General features: G+C 36.7%; 1 protein-coding gene across 2 annotated transcripts in view; it reads right to left on the reverse strand.

Moving 5' to 3' along the window:
• The window catches only part of Satb2 (SATB homeobox 2), a 178698-nt gene that overhangs the window by 38604 nt on the left and 116642 nt on the right, over positions 1-23452 (reverse strand). For both annotated transcript variants that reach the window (XM_078017803.1, XM_078017802.1), the window contains 2 exons: positions 17597-17809; positions 13354-13509 (listed from right to left, as the gene is read on the reverse strand). In XM_078017803.1, coding sequence (XP_077873929.1) covers positions 13354-13509; positions 17597-17809 — 369 coding nt within the window. The remainder of the gene's footprint in view (positions 1-13353; positions 13510-17596; positions 17810-23452) is intronic.

Raw genomic sequence — 23452 nt, forward strand, 5'->3', positions numbered from 1 at the left:
TTTATATAATTTTTGCATGCCATCCAAGAAAGTTTTGCAGTATCAGGCAAAAAAAAAAAAGTGTAAATGTCAAATAAAACAGTGACAGATGACAGTATTCTCTATTGAATAGCACTGTTTCTGTCGTGCATGTTCAATGGGAACTCATGAATTATTAATAAACAAATCTCCTTTTTCTGTTAAAACTCTCAAGTAGGTTTTTTGTTGTTGTTCCCTGTGTATTATTTGGAGCATTCCAGGAGAATTATTTTCATTTCAGAAATGCTGATGCAGAAGTTCATCTCATTTCCAGCCGTGGCCAGCTCTATGAGTGGCATTGTGAACTATGTGTCTCTGCGGTTTCTCCCTTAGTTTGCTTATAAGTTTTGACCTGAGGTTAGTTGAGTATTCATATGGTCAGTTTAGTTTTTACAGTTTGGTGAAACTAGGAATAAAGTGAGATACAAGTTTTTGAGCACAGCTAGGAAATGTAGACAGCATTAAACTTGGAGCCATGAGAACTAAGTTCCTTCTCTGTCATTAAACAACTGGATAACCTTCAAGTTAGTGGTTACCCTGTTGGAGCTTCTAGTGCTCAACTATAAAAGCAGGGATTCACAAATGATGGTCTAAGTTGTTCTCCTGTTCTGCTTTCCATAATCTGTTGCCTTGCTGTATGAAATAAGTAGCTGACAGTGATTAGTAATCAGGGATAAAAGTACAAAGAAGAAACCTCTTTGGCCAATTGGTCATGATAAGTATCACTGATGATGATACATTGATACTATGATACAATGCATTCAGGATACAATCTACTGCAAAGGACACAATATGGTATTCAAGGCAGTCTGGCCTCAAATGCATGACCTCAGTCATTGTGAGAAAACATCAGAAAAACCCAAATGAGAGATGTTTGACAAAATAATCAGTACTCTTCAAAAGTGATGTAGTCATAAAAGGAAAGACTTAGGAATGGCTGCAGATTGAAGAAAAATAAGGAGAATCAATAATTAAATGCAATGTGGTTCCTGGATAGGTTCCTGGATATTTGTTAGCAGAAAAACTAGTTAGTTAACAGTATTGAAACCATGTTAACCGTGTTAACATCCCTTAGTTTTGATAACTGCATTATTACCAATGATTGTACTACTGTGATGGAAGGTGTCAACGCTGATAGAAGCTAGGTGATAATGTAGAGTACAGGGCAATTATCCTTTCTGTGCTACTTTTGCAACATTTCTGAGAGTCTGAAATTAGTTCAAAATAAACAAACAAACAAAAAATACAGCGACTCCCGAGAAAGTATACACAAAACCATGCATGGAGCCTAAGTAAAATTTTGTCACAAAATTCAAGATTAAAACTTTCTTTTACCTTCAATATCGGAACCGAGAAGGAACATAAAAGACTGCTTCTTTGCCATTGATGGTTAAAGAGTTCCTGAACATTCCGTGCATAAGCAAATAATATTTATTAACATCTCATTTTAGCCATCTCATCAGCCTCTTAAACAAATATATTTCCCTCAGTAGAAAAAACAACCCTGACCTCCTTTTCCAACTGTGCAGGTGAGGCAACACTCTACCAATCAAGATATGGTTTGTTTACAACCCACGTGTTCCTGAAAAGTTGAATGCCAATCTAAATTTACAAAGCAAATCATGTTGTAAATGTATTAGGTCTCCTTACTACTTGAAGAAATGTGCCATTAATTCCTTTTGGAAGATGAATCATAGTAACTCCATAGTTTATCTTCTAGTAAACTGGTCATCATTAACAAGTTACATAAAAGAGACCATCTGTAGTTCACAGTCCAGGAGAATTAGAACATATAGGAACCACAATAAGAATCAGTTTGCTCCTGTTTTTTTTTTTTTTTTTCATGACCTCATTCCCGTCAATTTCCCTGTTGACCCAGCGACTGCAAATTATACTCCCTAGAGATGCTTGGAATATTCCCATTGCCACGCTTTTGCCATGTTACTGCCTTGGCTGGAATGTCTCATACCCAAAACTCTGATCCCATGAGATGTACTTCAAGACCCAGCTAACATGAATTCACCTGATCTCCTTTGAGAATTGGTTGCTCAATCCTACATGACCCTAAGGCATTCGTGTATACTCTCACAATTTGATGATTATTACTGGTAGGAGTAGGCTTGTCTGCATCCCCATCTGAGGTGTCAGCTTCTGGACAAGAATGGGGTACAAAGGCTGGTTTCTAAGCATTTTCAGAGCATGCATGGTTCCTTGTACATAGGAGATGCCCTACACATGATCATTAGACTGAACTAAAATTATCAGAACACAAAGGAACTAGTCTAGAAGAATGTTTTGTGGCCTCAAATTCAGAGTTATTGTTAAAAAGCTCACTAATTTTCAGAAGCAACCCTGTTTATGTTCTAAGGTCTATTTCTCCATCTCTAATGCATGAACATGGTTTTAAAAAATGGGGTGATCCAACTTTACCCCTTGTAGAAATTACAAACAGTTTATAATCTGCTGAGCATTCACTGTCTATGTGCCATGCAACATGTCTGGTAGATGATATATATATGATTTAACCGTTATCACTATGTTTTACCTAAAAGGTTAATGGATATCACTGACAAGAAAGTGAATAACTTTTGACTGAGGAAATTCTCAATTAGTGCCCATTGAGAATATGGCATCAAAAGTGAACCTTGGGAGATAAAGACGAATTTCATCATGTGGGGAAAGGGAGTGACTGAGAACACATAACAGAGATAAAGCCATCAGGTAATGCAAAAAACACGCAAAATTATCATACCTGAAGAATCAGCAGCAAGTCTGAGGGGCCAAAGCACAGACTAGAAATGAAAGTAGAGGCCAACTGTAAAGAATACCATGCAAAGAAATTTCTTCTTAATCCAACAGGCCCAAGGAGTCCCTAAAGGCATTTTAACTGACATGAACAGGAATTAAATCTTCTTTCTTTCCCTCCCCTGCTTTCTTTCCTTATAACAAAAAGTCCTTGGGAAAAAGACCATGCTAAAGTCAAGAATATCACTAACCCTAATCTAGATACCTCCTTTTTATTTTCATAATCAAATAGTGTTGCTGGATATTAACCAGGACCCATAATGGCCTGGTAATAATAAAGTACATACTTCATAAATCTCATCCTCTAGAAGTTTTCCTTCTAAAAAGAAATGGCAGAAATCATAAGCATGAAACTATATTGACCATTTTTTAAAGAAATCTGTTTTCACCTTAGTCATTTTCTTGTGTGTGTGTGTGTGTGTGTGTGTGTGTGTGTGTGTGTGTGTATCTTGCTGTTGTTGCATGTAGGAATTTTTAAAGCTCTCTTGCATTGAAAATAAATGCGGGAATGGCAGTATCTATTTTACTTATAAAAATTTTAAAGGTTTTAAGTGTTCCAAACAATATACCAAAGGCTGAGAATGTTCAAATGACCAAGGAGATCATTTACAAACAATAACAGCCTAATTTGAGTTTGGAACTATCAGATATGAGTTTGAATCCTAGTTCTAAGCCTTATGTTTACATGATATAGAGTGTGGGGGTGGGGGACAGCAAATGAGAAGAGCAGGGTTCCTGTCCATGGTGCTGAAATGTCACTGTGAACAAAACTTATTTTTCCAGGACACGGTTGACTATTCTAAATTGTGTCTTTTCCTTTAAAAAAAAAAATATATATATATATATATATATATATATATATATATATATATATATGTTCATAACTAATTTTCTAGTTTTGATATTTCAAATAAATACAAAGCAGCATTAAACACAAGTTCATAGCTTTCTTTGATTTCCAACAAGTAACTATCTCTGTTGAATAAGGAAGGCTGTATGTTCCTTGAATGTGGGACCTTGTCACAGTGACAACTGTTCCCCTGGATGTGCCTAATGCAGAGCTGAAGAGTGGATTCTAGTTAATAGTAAGCAACCCACCCTCTGCCCCTCGAGGAACTCCAGTGAATGAATAAGTCAGCAAAAGAACAATTCCTCAGGAATTGACTCAGGCTTCTCTCAGCAGAAAAGGAAAAGGCCATTTCCTCACCCACATCTTCAATACAGAAATGTCAGCATATGTAACCAAAAGGAAATGTTTTCTGGGTGTCTTGAAAGAAAATTCATATTATTAACCACAGACAGTTCGCTTTCTAAATGGAAGCACATAAAGTCCCCAAACAAACTTTTGTAACTGTGAAAGGATTTCTCTTCAGCTGGTTGAGACTCTTCTGAAGTGTGAAATGAGCCAGATAATATTCAGCTCTTGTTTCTTAGTCACTGAATTCTCTTTTCATGAATCCAATAAGTGTCTATTAAAACAAATAAACCCTCTAATGATTCAAGATAACCTAATCAAGAAGACTGAAATAGATAAGAGGCTAAGTACAAGGGAGAGACTTGTCAAGGGCTTCAGTGAATCTCCAACAAGGAGGTCACTGAAATCTGAAAAAAGATATGTGCTGAGCATTTGGTTATAGTTCAAGGTTAATTATGTTATTCCTTGAATATGGTAAGTAAAAATGATCTGCTTCTTTCTTTTTTATTTTCCAAAATTGTGTACTAGGAGCTGAACTGTATTTTCATGGGGACAAATTTTCAGCTGTCTCTGGGCTACCTTAAGCATGTCTCTCACATTTCTATGAATGTGTTTGCAAAGATTGAGTCTGAAATTGAGACTAATGAAAATTTTATTTCAGAACAACTCTTTAACTCTATTGTAGGTGCTCAAATTAAAAGGGGATGACCTAGAATTCTGTTGCTTTCCTTGTCATAGACATATGGTATGTACACAACTATACAATATTATAGAGACTCAGCATGCTTTACATATATGTACACATATGCATACATGCATATACGAGTGCACACACCTGAAAAAGCCATTCATATCTGTCAAAAAGAAGAATGAGGGGCCAGGTCATGGCTCTGTGGTACAGCGCTTGCCTGATGTGGGTGAGGCACTGGGTTTGATCTCAGCACCACATAAAAATAAATAAATAAATGTATTGTGTCCATTTACAATTAAAAAAAGAACGAATGGGCAATCTTGTACTCCACCATTTAATTACTATGCATACATTAACAGCAAGATATGTTAGGCTAAAATATCATGCATAAAACACTTAAAATATTTCCATTCCTTCTCAGTTTGGGGCCAGATTCCAGCACACCTGTCACACAGTAGAATATGCTGGATGAACTTACTTAAGAACTTATCAGAGCCCTAGGTGGGGAAAGAACGGGGTGAGGCATAGAGTAGAAGACCATGAGTATGACTCTTCTGAAAAATCAGAGTGAGGAACAGAGAGAGACAATCAAGCAACTAGGACAAGATACCTGAGGATTGGCTCTGCGAGGGTTTGGCCCTATCATTGAGCATCCTAATCTAGTTCTATAAAAATAACATGATTAAGCAGTCTCTTCAGCAAAATGTGAGGAACTATTCATAAGCACCAGTTTCTCCATCATAAGAACTACAGTTTAAGTCAATGTCTTCTTCCCAAGAGGGCTGGTAAGAGTTCGGAGAGGTGCCTTTAATATTTGCTGAATTTGCTTCAAAGGTGCCGGGAACAGGCAAAAATGCCAACTAGAGATTTCTGCAGTAAAAATGAGCTTAAAACCAGGAAAAAGACAGTAATAATGGGTTAAAGATATTTTACATTTTAAGAACTGCATATGAACCTGAGATAGGAGTGTAGGTGTGTAATCCTAGTGACTCAGGAGGCTAAGGAAGGGGGATTAATTAATGTATCAAAATACATTTCATTTTGAGACCAGTTGTCACTAAGAAGCCAGCCTGGATGACTTAGTGACAACTGGTCTCAAAATGAAAAAATAGAAAGCATTGGAAATGTATCTCAGTGGTAGAGCACACTGGTTTCCTTTACCAGTGCTTTAAAAAAAAATTTCATATGAATTCTGTGATTATAATCTTCATTGATACCTAGCCAAGCAATCCCATAAAAACTAGTTTTAGGGAATGAAACAGTAACACAACTAAAGTTAGGGTGGTTAAAAAAAACCCTATTCTTCATAATAAGGCTGATATTGAAGCTGAAATTCTATGTGAATTTCTGATCATACCTCAATAGATCCAAATCCCTTAAAATTATGCAGAGAGTTTTAAGGGAGAGGAAACTGAAGGTCTAACTTGATGCTTAGGCATCATTGCATTAGCCACTCCCTTGGTGTAACATTTGGAATTTTAAGAAATTGCTATTACCATGAATAGCAATTTTCATGTAAATATACTTATTTTTTTAATTTAAATTTGGCAAACAGCCTTGAATTGTTATATACATGCCCCTAGAGACTCCCTGATAGGCTGTCAGAGGGTTGTGTTCCAAAAAAGCTTGCCCAACAGGAAGGGGCAGCTACTCAGGCAAGGCTGTCTGCCTTACTGAAGACAAATGGCAAAATGAACTCATCTGGAGTGAGAATGACACCACCAACTCATTTTTACACAAGGCATCCTATGGGCTGTACTTCCTGCTCTATATTATAGAGATTAGGGCAGCCACACTTTATAAACTTATTCTTCTATGTAAAAAGCTTGCCACTAAAAAAAAATTATAAAATTATAATATTGTTAAAATGTCTCACTACCCAAAGCAAGAAATAGATTTAATGCAATTTTTTAACAAAATTCCAATGATATTCTACATAGAGATAGGAAAAACAATCCTAAAATCTGTTCAGAGTCTCAAATCATTATATATTTAATGTAATCATCCCTATGAAAATTCCAGAGGTTGGGGCTTGGTTTAGCGCATGCTTAACATATGTAAGATTCTGAGTTCAATCCTCAGCACCAAAAAATAAATAATAAAGGACAAAAGAAAACAATTCTAATGGCATTCTTCAGAGGAATAGAAAAAAAATCCTAAAATTCTTATGGAACCCCAAATATCCAGAACAATACTGAGAAAGAAAAAAAAAGTTGGAGGTATCATTCTTCCTGATTTAAAATTATATTTCAGATCTGTAGTAATCAAAACAACATGGCACTAGCATAAAAATAGACTGATGGAAGAGAATCAAGAGTCCAGAAATAAATCCAAACATAAATGATCAAATAATTTTTGACCACAGCACTAATAGGACACAATGGGGAAAGTATTCTGACTAAATTATGTTATGTGCATGCATGAGTATGTAATGAAAAATCTCACTACTATGTATGATTAAAATGTACCAATTACAAAAAAAGAATAGACTCTTCAAATAATGGTGCTGGGAAAACTGGGTTTCCACACAAAAATTAATGAAATTGGACCCTTATTATACCATACACAAATAAAAACTTGTAACAGATAAAGACCTATGCATAAAACCAGAAACTATCACACTACAAGAAGAGAACGTAGGGGAAAAGCTCCTTGCCATTGGCCTTAGCAATGATTTTTTTTAGATATCATAACAAAAGCTCAAGCTCCAAAAGCAAAAGTGACTGGGACTAATCAAACTAAAAAGCTTCTGCACAGCAAATAATCAAGAGAGTGAAAAAGGCAACCTACAGGATGGGAAAAAAAATGTTTTCCAACCACATATGTGATAAGAAGTTAATATGCAAAATGTGTAAGTAACTCTTACAACTCAGTAGCAGAATGATAAATAACTTTATTAAAAAATGGACAGAGGATCTTAACAGGCATTTCTCCAAAAAAGACATAAAAATGAACAACAGATGTATGAAAAAGTGCTCAACATCACTAATCATCAGAGAAATGCAAATTAAAACCACCATGAAGTATCACCATGTACTTGTTAAGATAGCTATTATCAACAAGGGCTAACAAATTGTTGGCAATGGTGTAAAGTAAAAGAAACAGTAGGACACTGTTGATGAGAGTGAGTCTTGATCTAACCATCATGGAAAACAGTAAGGAGGTTCCTAAGAAATTAAAAACAGAACTACTTACTATGTGACCCAGCAATTCCTCTTCTGGAATGTAGGTCAAAGAATACAAAATCTCAGTAGAAGAACAATATGAAGAGCTAATGTACAACATGAGGACTACAGTTAATAACACAGTAATGTATTAGGGATTTCTGGTTAGTAAGTATATTTTAGCTATTTCTGTCACAAAAAAGTAACAGTGTGAGATAATAGAAATGTTCATCTCTTTCACTATCAGAACCATTTTATTGCTTAGGTTTCACCTAACATCATGTTGTAAACCTCAAATATAATAAAAAATTATTTAAAAAATAGAAATAAAATTAAAGGAGCTCCTTATAAAATAAGACTTGAAATTTTAAAATGTCTTATGTTCTATAAGGTCTCATCTTAATTATAATATAAACACACATGTAGACTCCCATGCACTCATACACACTGAAAGACTTTAAAATGCCAATAGTAACTATCTCTCAAATGTGAAATTATGGTTGATCCATGTTTTCGCCTTTGTATTTTTCTTCACCATCTGAATTTTCTAAAATGAGGATATTATTACTCATGTAATTATAAAATAGAATATCCATTTAAATAGAAATAGGCACAACTAGGTTGAATCTGGGAAATTTTTAAGAAGAGACACAAAAATAAAAATTAGTACAGTACCCATGACTGAAGAAAATGTTAGCACATAAATTGAATGTGACATAAACTCCAATAGCAAAGGACAATAGAAAAAAGAAACAAACCAAGTAATATATTCATCATTTTCCTTATGTAAAATTCTCTTTCTTTCCTTTATTTTTGCTTTATTTAAAAAGAACCTACCAGAGAAACATTTTAAATCATTTAGCCTGCCAAGTAAATTAGGCTATCAATAAGAAGATTTTAGGGGGGAAAAAAAGAATGTTCACAAAATCTGAGCCTATAAATTACATCTAAAACATCTGTAGCCCCCCATTTTGGAATACAATCCATTATGTCAGGAGTTGAGAACGCAGAATATAATTTTCTTTTTTAAGAAATGTAGTGATAAGACATAATGGCCAATACACAAGTCTACTTAATCCTAATATACCTGAAGCATAGAACATACTGAAATCCAATTGCCATGCAGAACACAGTTTCTACAGGGAAAATCATATCGAAACTGTACTGGAGGCCAGAAATCCACCTCTCTAGCTACAGTGTGAATCACAATTGTGCCTCCTATTCTGGTTTTTGTAGTAGGAAGATGGAGTCTTCCATCTCTGACTTTGTTGTTGCTTCTGCAGTTTGTGAACCTGGGAAGGTGTGAGTGGCAGAGAGGGAACCTTCAGATTGGCAGAAGTCTTTAAACCTAGGTGGAGATGAGGATCCCCTACCAGTATCATCTCAGCAGACACCCCACTGCATCCCTGTTGTTCCCAGATCACTCCCTTTCTTTTATTTTAGCAGCTTTGGGACTGTACCTTTCATTACTAGCTCCTGGGGCTTACCACTGGGCTATTTCTTTCCCCTTGTCCACACAGAACAGAACAGTGTCTGTTTCCCTCTATCTTCCTGACACAGAAAGCAAGCATAGTGCCCTCCTGAATATTTTGTTCATTGGCTTTTTTTTCCCCAATGGTGGGGACAGGAAATGGGAACTAAAATAAGCCCCTTTCCATTTCTCTCCCTACTCTATTTTTACCCAGATTTAGTGGTAAAGCTGGGTCTTTGGGTGTACAAATAATGCAGATTCAGGCTCCTTTTGAAAATCAACTTCAAATGATTCTCAACATTCTATGAGCTAAACAACTGCAGACGATCAAAGATGACAAAAGGCAGATCATGAGAAGAAAAATGAATGAATGTGTGGGAAGAGGGAAACTGATTCAATACAAATGTGACTGAAGATGCAATCACAAAATATCTGCGTATCCCTGGAGGACTGCAGTGGGAGAGCCCTCAGTTTACTGTTTTCTCCCTTTTGTGTTTCTACTTCCTAGATCACAGGTGATAAGATACAACTGGGAAGGCAGGGAGAAAGAAGCCCTTCTAAATTTGAGTATGGGGGACAGGGAAATTGCTGGAATCCTCCGAGGACAAAGAATTCCTGTGCCTTCACACTGCATCTTGGGCATTCATTCCCTGGTGGCCCTTAGTGCATAAGAGTCAGACTGAAATGATTCAGAAAATGTCCTGGACCCATTTACATTATGACTCCTCCTAAGAACCCCTCACTCCTGTTTCACAGAGAATAGTCACTGGCACAATGCAATTCTATCCCATAAAGACCAATGATCTGAATATTCTACAGAAAGAAAAGATGGATAATCCTCAGAATTTACACACAAACACACACAAATATTCTAAGCAACTAAACTGATCCTAAATTGAAAATGAAGGAAAAGTACAAAGTGAAATGTGCTGAAGCACGTTTTGCCTCTAATTTTACTCTTCTTTGACCTCTTTCTCATGAATAAAGAGGCAAAGGTCAGAGAGGATATACCTAACAAAATGAGATGATGGACTGGCCTGTCTGTGACAAAGAAGCGGGCTCTGACCTGCAGGCGGTGGTCTGCAACCCTACAAATGCATCCTGACTAACTCATGTACTCAGAAAACACACACACACACTTCCCAGTAATGGGTTTTCACAACCAACTCATTTGTCACCCTTTCAACTCCTTTTCTGAAAACCTCCCCTCCATTGTGCCTGTACTCTACACACTTACAGCCCCAAGGACCATCTTGGCAGACCACCCTCAATCTTTCTAAAATTTTCCTCCCTTTTTCCTACTCCTCATTCAAAGCTTCCCTAATGCTCAGGGCAGTGTTCAGTATTATTTTTAATAGCTGATTACAGCAATTCACACCAAGGAATGAATAAGGTTTATTGGAGGGTTTATTTCTATTTTTAAAACAATTTCTAATGGAAGGGGAGAGTTGCTATGCATATTTGAACTGGGCCTTCAGGGCTCCAAGCCTCCTCCAGTTCACAAGAGTTCCTAATTAAAGGTTTCACTAATTTGACCTCCAGGAGAATGAAAGCCCTTGAGATGCATTTGCCTCCTCAGTCACTCCAAGAACTTCTGGATCTCTCCAAAGGAAAGCAATGGAGGAAAAGGAATGAAGAGGAGAGAAAATCTTTGCTCTCTCAGTTCTCACAATCCAATGAAACAGGTGTTACACCTTGATCAATGCGGCTGGGAGAGGTCAAGTCCCATTGTGAGTCATACATATGTGTGTGTGTGTGTGTGTGTGTGTGTGTGTGTGTGTGTACATATGTATGTACACATATACATATATGATATGCATCAAATGTACATGCAAGGCACCAAATAATGCAATTGATTTTACTAAATACACTATCAAGTGAATGCTGCTTCTGCTGCTTATAAAATGGAGTGACTATCTTGTGCTAAACTGCCTTTGTAACCATCAGTTAAGTTCTCTTTGTCTGATGGTACCATTTTTTAAAAAAAAAATAACATCCCATTTGCTGATCTAGTTAGCTATTTACAGTAAGGCTCCCCATTCATAAATAAGACCACTGCTCTCATGCAAAAAGAAAAACTTCTGAGTGTCTTATCCTCACTAAGGCTCTACCTCACCTTTCAGCATATGAATCACCAGAACTGAAACTTCTTCCAGGTTCTACAGAACCAGGGCTACCAATTTCTTCAGGAAGCATCAAAAATGTGCTTCTGCCAATTGGCAAACACAGCTTTCAATCAGCCACCTGAATTATTTTTGGAAGTCTGGAGGCATCATTAATTCCAAAAAACCATGGTGCCAAGTCAACAGGAAGATTACAGGAATTCTGAATCAAGTTTGCAGAATGCAGTCTTCAGGGTTTTTTTTTTTTTTTTTTTTTTTTGAGAGATGCTTCTGAAAGAAGGACTGAGTGAAACTTTGATATTTACATCAAGTTACAACCAAGAGGCAGGTTTGCAAAATCAATTGTGCAGCTTTTATACTCAGTGCACATTTACCACATATGTCCTTTATTACACAGTGGAAAACCATTAAATGCACAGTAGTTTTGCCAAGTGGCATTATTCATTTAACAGCTTTATTCATTTAACAGCTCCAACTCTCATTATATTTTGCCATGTGGTACATGGGATTTTATGCATTTAACAGTTTAAGAAGGCTCTACGGTGTTTTCTTTTCATGTTATTTCATACTATGGTTGGACATCACATCTTAGCCAACTGTATTTCACCGATTTCATTGATGGAGAGAGAGAAATCTGGAAAAATGACTCTATTGAAGCTGAAAAGGGACACAAATATTGCAATCCTCTTCAAATTTCCTTGATAGTCTTCTCTCCATTCATTAACATCTGAAAATAAATCAGGTTTCTGCAAAAAATGCAAGCAAAAAATCCTAACCCCGAAACAATATAATTAGTCTAAATATAATATTTGTCACTCATAGAACTTAGTATTTATTGAAAACCTTCTTGCTTAATAGAAATATAATATTCAGTGACTTTCACTATAGCACACACCAAAAGATCTGTTAGGGAGATGATGAACAATTTTACCATTTACATATGTAGGGATGAAAACATTTGTCATGCAAAGCCACAGAGGAAATCAAGTTCAAAATCAAAGGACTCTCAAAAGTATGCCTTATCTCTCTTTTGTTTCCTCCACCATGTATTAATGGTTTATCTTAAGGATTAAAAAGTGAGCACCTCAAACTAACCTAGGATTCTAGGAACAGGCAGTAGTTGCCCCTTTAAGCAAATTGAAGCAGATAGTCAACTGTTGCTGCTTTCAGAAATGAAAAACCTAAGCATCTGTCTGCTCATTTCCCCTGAGCATTACATTCCCCACAATCCCGACACTCTGAAAAATTTTACTGGATAAGCTTCTATGTTTTTCTGTTAAAAGATTTTAGCACTTACTCTGGATCCTTCCACGTGTGTTTTCTCCTGGAAAAACAACTGTATTCTGTACATAAAAGAAACACCTGACAATCACAAGGTGTCTCTGGGGCTAGGGAAAGTGGTTATTATAGCCAAGTCAGCCCCTTCCCCAAGGGAATAAGAAAGGTGATGAGACCTGGCTAAACTTGGTCTCCAGGAAGGTACTGTTATGTTCATTTCAGGTTTTGTTTAAAAAAAAAAAGAAAGAAAGAAAAAAAAAAGAAAATTGCTAAAACCTCCCAAACAGGAAGATAGAATAAAGAAAGAAAACAAACAAACAAAACAAAACAAAAGGTACACAGCAGGGCTTATAATAAGGGGACAAATCATTCAAAACTGAGTCTTTAAAAAAAATCCTTTAAAATAAAAAGGCTGGGTTTTGGCTTAATCTCTATTTTGAATTCCAGTGGGAGTAGAAGCAAAAGGAAGAGTAAGAGGCAGAACATGACAGGTTCCCTGGGGATTATTATTGTTATTATTATTATAGGAACAGATGTATTTTTATTGGTGGGAGGAGGAGAAAGGTCTAATTCCAGCCCTCAGTTTTGCTCTTTTAAAAACCACTCACCTGACTTTTATTTGCAGCCACTTTGGCGAACAGGGCTTGGGACACCTTGGCCCTTTTCATCTCCTGTTGGATCTCATCATAAATGGCAGCTGTGATGTTGACGTTGGCGCCGTCCACCTTAATAGGGAGGTCTGTTGTCGGTGTCGAGGTTTTGGCCTACCAAGAGACCATGAAAATAATAATTTAAAAAGTGCTGCATTCAGCCCAGCCATCTGTGCAGAAATTATCAAAGGATTTCAGTCAGCTGATGCCAAACTGCATTAGCTACAGAGGGACACTTCCTGTCCATTATTCTAATCAGGTTAATTGTGATTGGAAATAATTGCAGTGCATTCCTATAGGACATGCAGAATCCTGTCAACCCTGTTCTCTCCCTTACAGTATCCTAGATGGTTCCCAGGTAGGATGGCTACCCTGGGCATCAAACTATATGCAATCATCTACTGCAAAACGAATATGCAGAACACACACACCTTTTTCTTTCTAAAAATGGCACACCTTGCAGGAAGAGCCAATTCTTCCAGAAAAAATGAGTAAATGGGTAGAGGTCTCTAAATAATAAATTATTACTCAATTTAATGCACTCCCTTGAGTCTCTCTCATTCTTTATTAAAGCTTTACGTATGTCATTTGAGTATGTATGGTTTCCCATCATTATCATCATTATGCTACCCAGACAGTCACCTAATTTCACCTAGGAAATCAGTGGAAATGAAACAAAATTTCATTTCATAAAACTAGGCTTCAGAATGCCTTTGATGTGCCGTTTTCATTTTCTTAAACTCATATTGCAGTTTTATGTATTCTGCCGTGTTCGTTTTAATTGAATGATTTCCCATCAGCTTCAGAGACAAATGAAGGACAATACAGAAGGTATCCGTACTTCTTGGGGTAAGGAAAATCCTAAAACATTGGAATCTCCTCGGTCCAAAAGACTGTGAGAGGATTTGCTTAGTCTGGACCCTAAAATGCTTTGCGGGTGGCTAATGAGATACCTGAGTCATCTTCTTAGAACCCATGGCAGCAGGACTCCAGGACAAGTTGGACCCCTTAAGACACATGAATGGATCAAAATGGATCTAAACTCTTTTCTTTCTTTTGGAACCCCTTCACCCTTCACTCCAAACCAATGGAAGTGCCTCCAAATCACAACTTTCCCTCTGTGAATGCCCATGCTGCCCCCGACTAGGCTGAGCAGCATGCTGGTTGGGAGGAAGATGGAGCATGCAGTCCGGACATGCAATCATTTGCCAAGAAAGTCTTGAGGCCACACTCAATGCCCTAAGTTTCCCTGAAGGTTTTGCTTCCCAAGAGTGCTCAGGGACTTCTGTCATTCTCCTTTGGTCTCCCTGTCTCATACTATTTTCTAGTTACTGCCAAGTAATAGTAAGTATAATTTATGGGATTCTCTTTATGTGCCAGGCATTCTATAAAGTGTTTTTAGCTTTTGTTATCTCATTTAATTCTTGTAAGAATCCAATGAGTTAGGCATCATCATTTTCATTTTGCAGATGAAGAAATTGAAATAAACGAGGATGTTTAACTTGCCAAAGGACATGCAGCAGACAATGAAGGAACCATATCCTGAAACAGCCTTTCAAAGCATAGGCTGGGACTACTGTGCAACACTGCTTTCCAAATCCCCAGTTCACATGGGGTGCTGGGTTTACAGGGGTCCTTTTACCTGCAGGTATGGGACCACCTCATAAAAATCCAATTCTCTGTTAAGTTTTTCAAGAATTCCTTTTTCTTTTCAACTTTTCTAGTTAACCTACAGTGCTTTCTCTTTTTAAAAAAAAAAATAGTTTTAATTAGTGATGCATGACAGTAGAATGCACTGATACATCATACATAAATGGAGAATAATTTCTAATTTTTCTGGTTGTACATGATGTAGAATCCCTTTTAAGTGAATGTGTTAGCAAATAATTTCTGAGTTTCTCAACTCTTTTCATTAGCTTCACCAATTATCTCCTACTAGACTGACAGAATCTTCTCTAGAACTCCCAGGACTAAAACAAAATCCCTTAAGTTGCTACAATATACATTTAAGAGTCCAGGTTCTGGAATCAGACTAACTAGAGTTCAAATGCTAGCTTTACCACTCAGTCATGTGACCTTATGCAAGTTATTTCACCACATAAGCCTGTTTCCTCATCTGTAAAATGGGATCAATAGCACAAAAGAGTGATGACAGAATTCGTGTAACATGTTTACAATACCTGATACATGGGTACTTAACAAATGATCATTCTTATTCTTATATGGATGTTTTGTTATTAAGTATACTGAGCAATAGTTTGAAGAATTATAAGGAGAAACTTAGGAGACTTTATTTCAAATTTGAAGTTTCTTCAATTTTTTTGGTAAACTACTAATTTACCAAAATAAAATAATGGAAAACAATCTGCAAAAGGCTATCTAAGAGTATGAGCTGCTGACTCCAACCAAAGGCTGTCAATGGCTACTCTCCTAAGCTGTTCTCAAACTAAAAGAATTACCATACCATGGATCTTTATTATTCAGATATGTCAGTGAAGAATTTTAAGCAAGAAGGTATTCATAAAATATTTTTAAAGACTTTAATAACTTCCCCTTTCTTGATCTTTAACCAACAGAAAGGAGATTTCAAAGAAATACAAATGCAGTGACATGACTACACTTTCAAAAATATGTTGGGATAGTTTGTATTTATTTTCTGAAATCTAAAAACTGTGAAACTGAATGATCAGTTTCTACATTGATCCCTAAAGAGCACCTTTATCTAGGAATTTTCAAGGTGGGATCCTGTTGAAAAATAGCAAAATACTGTCAATAATTGTGTGGCCTTATAAGTTTGGTCAGGTTCTGAAAGCTATCAAATCTTTAGAAAGGTGCCTAAGAAGACAATTTTGTTTTTAAAAATATTGTAAAATAGCTGAAAACAAAACCCAAATCTGTGCTATTTTTTAACGAGTAGAAGTGATTTCCAAGAGCAGACTCCTGAAGTAAATATTAGTGCAAATTAACAACTTGCCCAACTTTATAGCTCAATATTTAAGTCCCAAACTGAAAATAAATAAATAAATAAGATTTAGTTACATATATCCAAATTAAGCAGTCAAGGGACTTATTTTGAAATATTCAGTAAGGACTTAAGTGTAAATAACACAACTGGGCAGTGCATGATATAAAATGGGCTTCAATTAAAAATCTATTGCACAGTGAAAAATATAGTCAAATTATTTGAAAAAAATTGATGTCCTTGAAAAAGTTCAAATATTTCTACTAGAATAAAATTCTGATTCTGTTAACCAGCTCCTAGGAATTTATCAAAAAAAAAAAAAGACTCATTTAAAAAAAAAAACACTATAGTATCTAAACAAATCAATCTTGAGTTTTGAAGAACCCAATTTTCAGTTTTGTACAAATGTGCACCTGTTAAATATTGGTCCCCAAAACCACCATGGACTTGCAACCCATCTTAGCAATAGTGAATGGGATGGGTCTATCATAAATCAACTTGGTAAAAGCTTAAGGGAAACAGGGACCAGACAGACTAAAGATGAGTGGGCTCAGATCTGTGTTGGCAATGATCCCTGGCTGCCTTGGGGTAGGAGCTCTAAAATGCAGTATTTTAGGAGATGTCTACATCTCCTGAAAGGCCTAAGCGCAGAGTACTTTGAAATTATGAAAGAGAAAGGACGCAAGTCACCAAATCCTATGAGATCATCCCAAGAAGGAAAATAATTAAGGCCTACCTTTCCCCTATCAGTTCATATGAGACCCTTGAGTGATACTTGCACCATTCTGATCTAGCCTTCCTTACACACAGGTGTTTTATAATTGCATACTTTTTGCCTAAGGAAGAACTTGAATTCTCTGTCCTTAACCACCCCCCATCCCATCTAAATAATCATGTAATTTAAGGAAAACAATGGTCTTGCCATACAAACAAAGCCCCTCCCCCTTTCATCTAAAACTAAGCAGCTGTGGACAATGTAGAGTCCGACGCCCTACCTGTACCTGCCTATACCACCCACCCACCATGTTTGGAAGAATGAGACATTCCTAAAGGGATGGAAACAGCACACCATATAGTGCAAGATTACCACTAGTACATGGCCTGAGGTCATGTCCTTTGACCAACATATTTAACAGATTAAGAAATCCTTGAATTGTGTCTCTTAGTTCTGAAAGAAAAACACATTATCAACCCAGCAAGATGTTTCCAAGTAAAAAGTGAGTGCAGCAAATATCTCACCTGAGGGGTTCGGGAGGAGCTGGGACTGCTAGAGGCCGATGAGACCATGCTCACGTTGGGGTTCATGCTCCGCTCCCGCTCGTCCTGGTAAATGCGATCTCGCTCCACTTCCGGAAGATTGAGGAAATTCTGCATGGCCCTCAGATTTACTAAGAGAGACTGAGAGGCTGTCCTAGGGTCTTCTTCCTTACGTAGAATCTCGGACAACAATCCCTGAATGAGTGGGGGGGAGAAGAAAAGGTTGAGTTATATCTGCAGGTGTGTGTGTGTGTGGTTTCCATCTTCCGCCCTGCTCCCCTTTGTTTGGTGTGGCCAGCTGGCTGTGATGTCAGGAATCTCAGTCTAATTCCTTAGGGTTCTCTAGCACAAAGATTTTGTGGGAATGCGCTTGGCTTCCGGGGGCTGTACCTTATTTTAGGACCATTCTATTCCGACACTTCATCCTCACTGTAATAATCATCGATGCACAGAGATGCCACCTAGCAAGGTAGGCGCTTGGGATGAATTGTGAAACTGCAATTACCACCAGGTGCCTCCTACAAGTATTTCAGGAACTGTTAGAACTCTCTCTGCTTGAAACTGGGAACACTTGGCAGTCCTGCTCAGCTTTACAAATCTGCCAAGTTTGGTAAATTTAGTTCCGACATTTAAACAGCATGGGAGATTTACATCGATTAAAAAAAAAAAAAAAAGTTTGGCTGAATTTATGTGTGACCGGCCACTGTTTTCAATATAGATGTTTCTTATGGCAAAAGGGGGGGGGGGGGTGGAGAGAAACAAAGTAAGAAGCTATACCTTGTGTTAACCCTCTGATAACTTCCCAGTTCACACACACACACAATAGTTATCCTTGCATATGTACCAAAGGGCACCTAAACCTTTTTATGGGATACCCTCATGGGGGAAGCCCTAATCCTGATTAAAGCAATGAAAATGTGGTCACATCCAGTGAGGAGACAGAAGCACACTTTAATTGCAGTGTATACAGAATACCATGGTGGGCTCAGATACTTTGAGTATGTGACTCATCCAAATAGCAAGCTTTAAATAGGAAATTAGTGTTTTTGTGTGCTCTAATGATAGAGAAGTCACAAAGAAAAGTAAAATGTTGCCAAGACTAAAGTAACATGGACTGGAGAGGGGACCTACGTCAGAACATTGTAGCATTCTGGGAAGATGCAGATCTACTTCCATTCTGCACACTTGTTGGATTACCATACAGAGGCATCATTTTATATTCCCAGCTAATATCCCTCCATAAGATAGTATGAGATCCGGGTTTGGGACCATCTCAGGAAGAGCTGAGATGTTAATCATATATATTAGAACAAATGGGACAACCCCAAATCATGGAAAATCACTTCTGTGAACTGTGGTAAAATGGTACTGATGCCGAAGACATGTCTCCTGAGGTGAATTAATGTCAAGGCAACACTATCAGATTTCTAGCACATGGCTTAAACATAAAGGGCATCAGATGCAAGGGGAATACACAATCTCTGGTTGGCCAGAAATCTACAGGGTAAGATACACATTTTTTTTTTATTGGTTGTTCACAACATTACAAAGCTCTTGACATATCATACTTCGAACAATAGTTTCAAGTGAGTTATGAACTCCCATTTTTATTTTAAAATAAAGTAATACATTATAATAGAGTGAAGCAAATGCCATTTATAGGACTGTCCATCAAGTAGCTATCAGCACTTCGAGGAAGTAATCACTCCTCAAAACATCACATAAGACAATTTATAAGGAACCTACTATAGTACGGCATGCCAGCTGATAGTTCTACAACTTGGATGTCGTGGTACTTTGGTTAGAGGACAATTTCTTGTTAATACTCGAGAGAAACGAGTACACAAAGATGGTTAGAGAGCACTCTGTATATGTAGGAGAGGGAGTGTGTGCATAAACGCATGTATTACACACAGTGAGGTCAGAATAGGAATAAGAATAAAATATGTCACACAATGAAGCTAGAAGAAATGCTATTGTCTGTGTGTACATATGTGTGCATGTGTGTGTGCATGCTCACGTATGCTTAAGGAAAGAACAAAATAGGATATGTACATTAAAAAAAAACTACTGGTAAAATGATTCTAAGAAAAAAACAGATTTCTTTTCATGCTTTTAGAAGCAACAAGTAAGACATTTGTCTTCCAGAAAATGTTATGCAATCTATGAATTGATTCTTTCTGAAATTAAGTCAGTCTGCCTTACGTTATCCTACTTTCTACTTGCACTGAGCAACCTGAAATATTCATAATGGATTTGCTTCAAGATACAAAAACAAAACCTCTAAATTAATATATGCAGAGAAGCAAAAGGGAAGTGGATTTGAAACCAATACCAATTTTCAATATCAGTAAGACAATAAGATTGATATTTTCTGAGCTTTCTTTAATGATGAACCATGCATAAAAAGAATGAGTTGGTCTTCTTCTCCCTTCTCCTCACCCTGCTACCTTTGGTACTAACTTTAGTATTTTAATAAATTTTAAAATACTAAAATTTGAAGGAGTTTGAGTATCAACATGGATATATTCTTTATGATAGCTATTATGATTATAATTTAAAATATCTCAAAGGCAAATTTTAACTTATTCTTCCACCATGAAATTATTTCACAAGTTATGAAGTATACTACAGTAAAAAAAAAAAAAGTTGCATACAAAATAATGACAAAACAAAAATTATCATTCTAATGAACCCTCAAGGTTATGTTTAATCCTCATCAATAAAAAGATTATTCGAAAGCACAGAGTGTTTTTTGTTTGTTTGAATTTTTCCTTTCACTTTTAAACTGTTTAGATCCTTCCTTTACCTTTTTTACAGGATGGGCCACCTTATGGGAAAATTAACCCATCTCTAAGGAAAATGCAGACAAAGCACCCTGAGAATGATTGCTCGTCAGCTCTCCTTTCCAAAGTGAAAGAGACACAATATTTGTTTTTTAAGGGGCTGGTGGAATATTCTGCTGCCTCTGATTCATTTGCCTAATTACAGATAAAGATTCAAACCAACAAGGTGGCAAGTGCCACCTCCTTATATCATCTCCAGAGAATTAGAAAACTGTACCAAATTATTCACTTAAACTTTCATTTGAGTAGTCATGGTCCCCGAGTGGATTCTTTTTACCTCAGACATTTTCAAATAATAAGTGGCTTACTAGTGAGCACAAGAAGTGCTCTTGTGGTTTTGTTCAGTCTTTTTCACTTTGGTTATTTATGTGCTTTTAACTATTTTAAACTCTGATTTTAAAAAATGTAATCTAAACTCTGCAGGCTCAGAACTTATTGAAATGAATTTAGCTAGTTGAAAATCATCCTTGGGGTGGGAGTGGGAGGATCACAAGAAAGTCTGAAGCCTAACTTACACCACAAATCACCCCACCTAATTTTCAAAAAAAAAAAAAAAAGTAAATGTTTATCATATTGAAACTGTCTCAAATAGAACATAAATTAATAATTTATCTCACATAAATATTTCTAAAGCCCTTGCCACTATGTCATCTGGCATTTTAATTATCAGCCAGCCAGGCAGGAGGTGTCACTTGGACATGGCCATTATGCAGCCTGAGACACAGAAAATGTGGTATGGCACCTGGGCACCGAAAAAAAAAGATGTACTTTTATGAATAGAAAGGTCATGAATATTGAGAATGTGCAAATGGAAGGAAATTAATAAATTAACCAGGATATTGCTTATTAAACTTTCATATCAGTAATCATATTAAAACATATTGCAAGTATTGAGTAAAGTGGCCATTAAGTATTTTCCTCCTCATAGGCAACAGAGCCTTCTCCAGGGAGTCATAACAATTTCCTCCTCGGTGTTAGCTGGGGTTATGTAAGACCATGAAACATAGTGAAATGCAAGGAATGGAAACAAGATTGGCATAAGGGGAGACCCCCTCCAAAAGAGTTCTTGGGATACAAGTCAATGGAAAAAGAAAGGAATCAGGCAAAGAGAACCTCAAATTGGCCATTTCCTTGGTCTATTAATGGAGTATTTTGCAACCTTCATATCATTTCTAGCACCAGCAAAGAACATACAAGTTGGGCAGAAAAATCATTATAAGTAAAAAAATTGAAGCACAAAATGCAACGGAACAATAAAAGGCAATCCAGCTTGCTTGCTAACATAGGCCATCTTCATACACAAAGAATGTGAGTGAATTTTTAAAATGAAAAATTCACGTCCTTAATTTTTCCGGTATTCTAAAATATCTTTGTAACAGATTAAATGAATGACCTTACATATTCTAAATCTATCTTTCTGCTGATGAGCTTTTCATTTCCTTACATCTTCAGTAATTTACGTAGCTGGTCTCAAATCGTCAGTGTGCCTGATACATGCTAAGACGCAGAAAAGTTTGGGAAACATTACCATGACTGTTTCTATAAAATTTACTTCCAAGTTTCTGTACAAGCCCTTGTTACCTTCTCTGGGATGGCTGATAAAATATCTTTGATGAGCCTCTACTCCTGTAAGATAACACATACAAACCCAGAGCAGGTTCTAGGAATTCTGAGCCTGTACCCCTCAGAGGCCCCCAGTCCTCTCCAAGGCTGGCAGCAAAAGTTAAAGTCATTACTGACTAAATTTTAACATTTTTTCATGGCTCTCAAATTTTTGCTGCTTCTCTAGGACTGAGATATATTTCTCACAGAAAACCTAGGAGGACCCTAAACCTAATATCTACCACTGATTATCTAGGGAACCCCTAAATTCAACACAATTAATCTCAAAGAATGATAGATCCCTCCATTAATTCATTTCTTACTTATGACTTGGTACAAAACTCTGAGAGGAATGAGAAGATTAAAAAGAGATGGGTTCTGCCCCCAAAGAGTTGAGTATATGGTGGGGAGAAGAAGGTTTTATGGTGGTACCATGGAAATAATGATAAGTGCCATAACCATGAGATACAGCCAGGGCCAACTCGGTTCAAAGAAGGAAGAAAGCAAGGCAAACTGCAGGGCTCAGGGAAAACTTTTTGGAAGAGAGTGAGACATAACTTAGTTGGGACTTTAAAAGGCAAGTAGTGCCTGGGTAAAGAGATAACGGTGAAACCACACAAAGGGGAAGGGAAGAGACAGGAAAACACCAGATATTTGAGGGGGAAAAAAAAGAGCAAGTCTTCTCCAGAATATCAAGAGAAGTTTCTGTTTCCTTAAGGTTTTTTTTTTTAAAAAAAAGAAAGTACAAAAACTGATAAAGTGATAGAAAACATTCTGAAGTGAAAATAATACAGTCCCCATTAATGTAATTCTGAACTACTGGAGTATATACAAGCTAACCAGCAAACATTACCCCCCAAAATGAAGTGATATTAGATAATCTGCTCAGCCTTTTTGTCACCTGCAACAAATTAGGCTTTCAATATGCAAAACATCTTCCTTCCAGAAAAACAAATGATCATGATTCCACTTAATTGTAATTTAATGAGGCATAATTTATTTTTTAAAGTGATATACACCAGGTGTGTACAGAGGAAAGTGGCCTAGCCAAGCCCCAGTGCTTCTCTTTGGAAAAAGAATCAAACTAGCTGGAGACTGTTTTCATTTCTATAAATTATGTTTCTGTTTGTGGCTGTTGAAGTGGGAGATAAAAAGGGTAACTTGCAATGTTCACTTATTATAACATGTACCTTTGAGGTAACTCAATCAAAAAAATACTCACTTATCAAATAAAGCAAATAGTCTAAAATTGTTCAGATTCTAATCTGAATAAAGGTAGACATTAAAAGAGCACGTAAACCCCCAAGAGAATTTATATATACTGCCGATGGCTATGCTAAAAATAAAATCATACACTTAGCACTTCTTTAGAAACACTTCAACTGATAAT

The sequence above is a fragment of the Ictidomys tridecemlineatus genome, chromosome 7 (genome assembly GCF_052094955.1).
Source record: "Ictidomys tridecemlineatus isolate mIctTri1 chromosome 7, mIctTri1.hap1, whole genome shotgun sequence".
NCBI lineage: Eukaryota > Metazoa > Chordata > Mammalia > Rodentia > Sciuridae > Ictidomys > Ictidomys tridecemlineatus.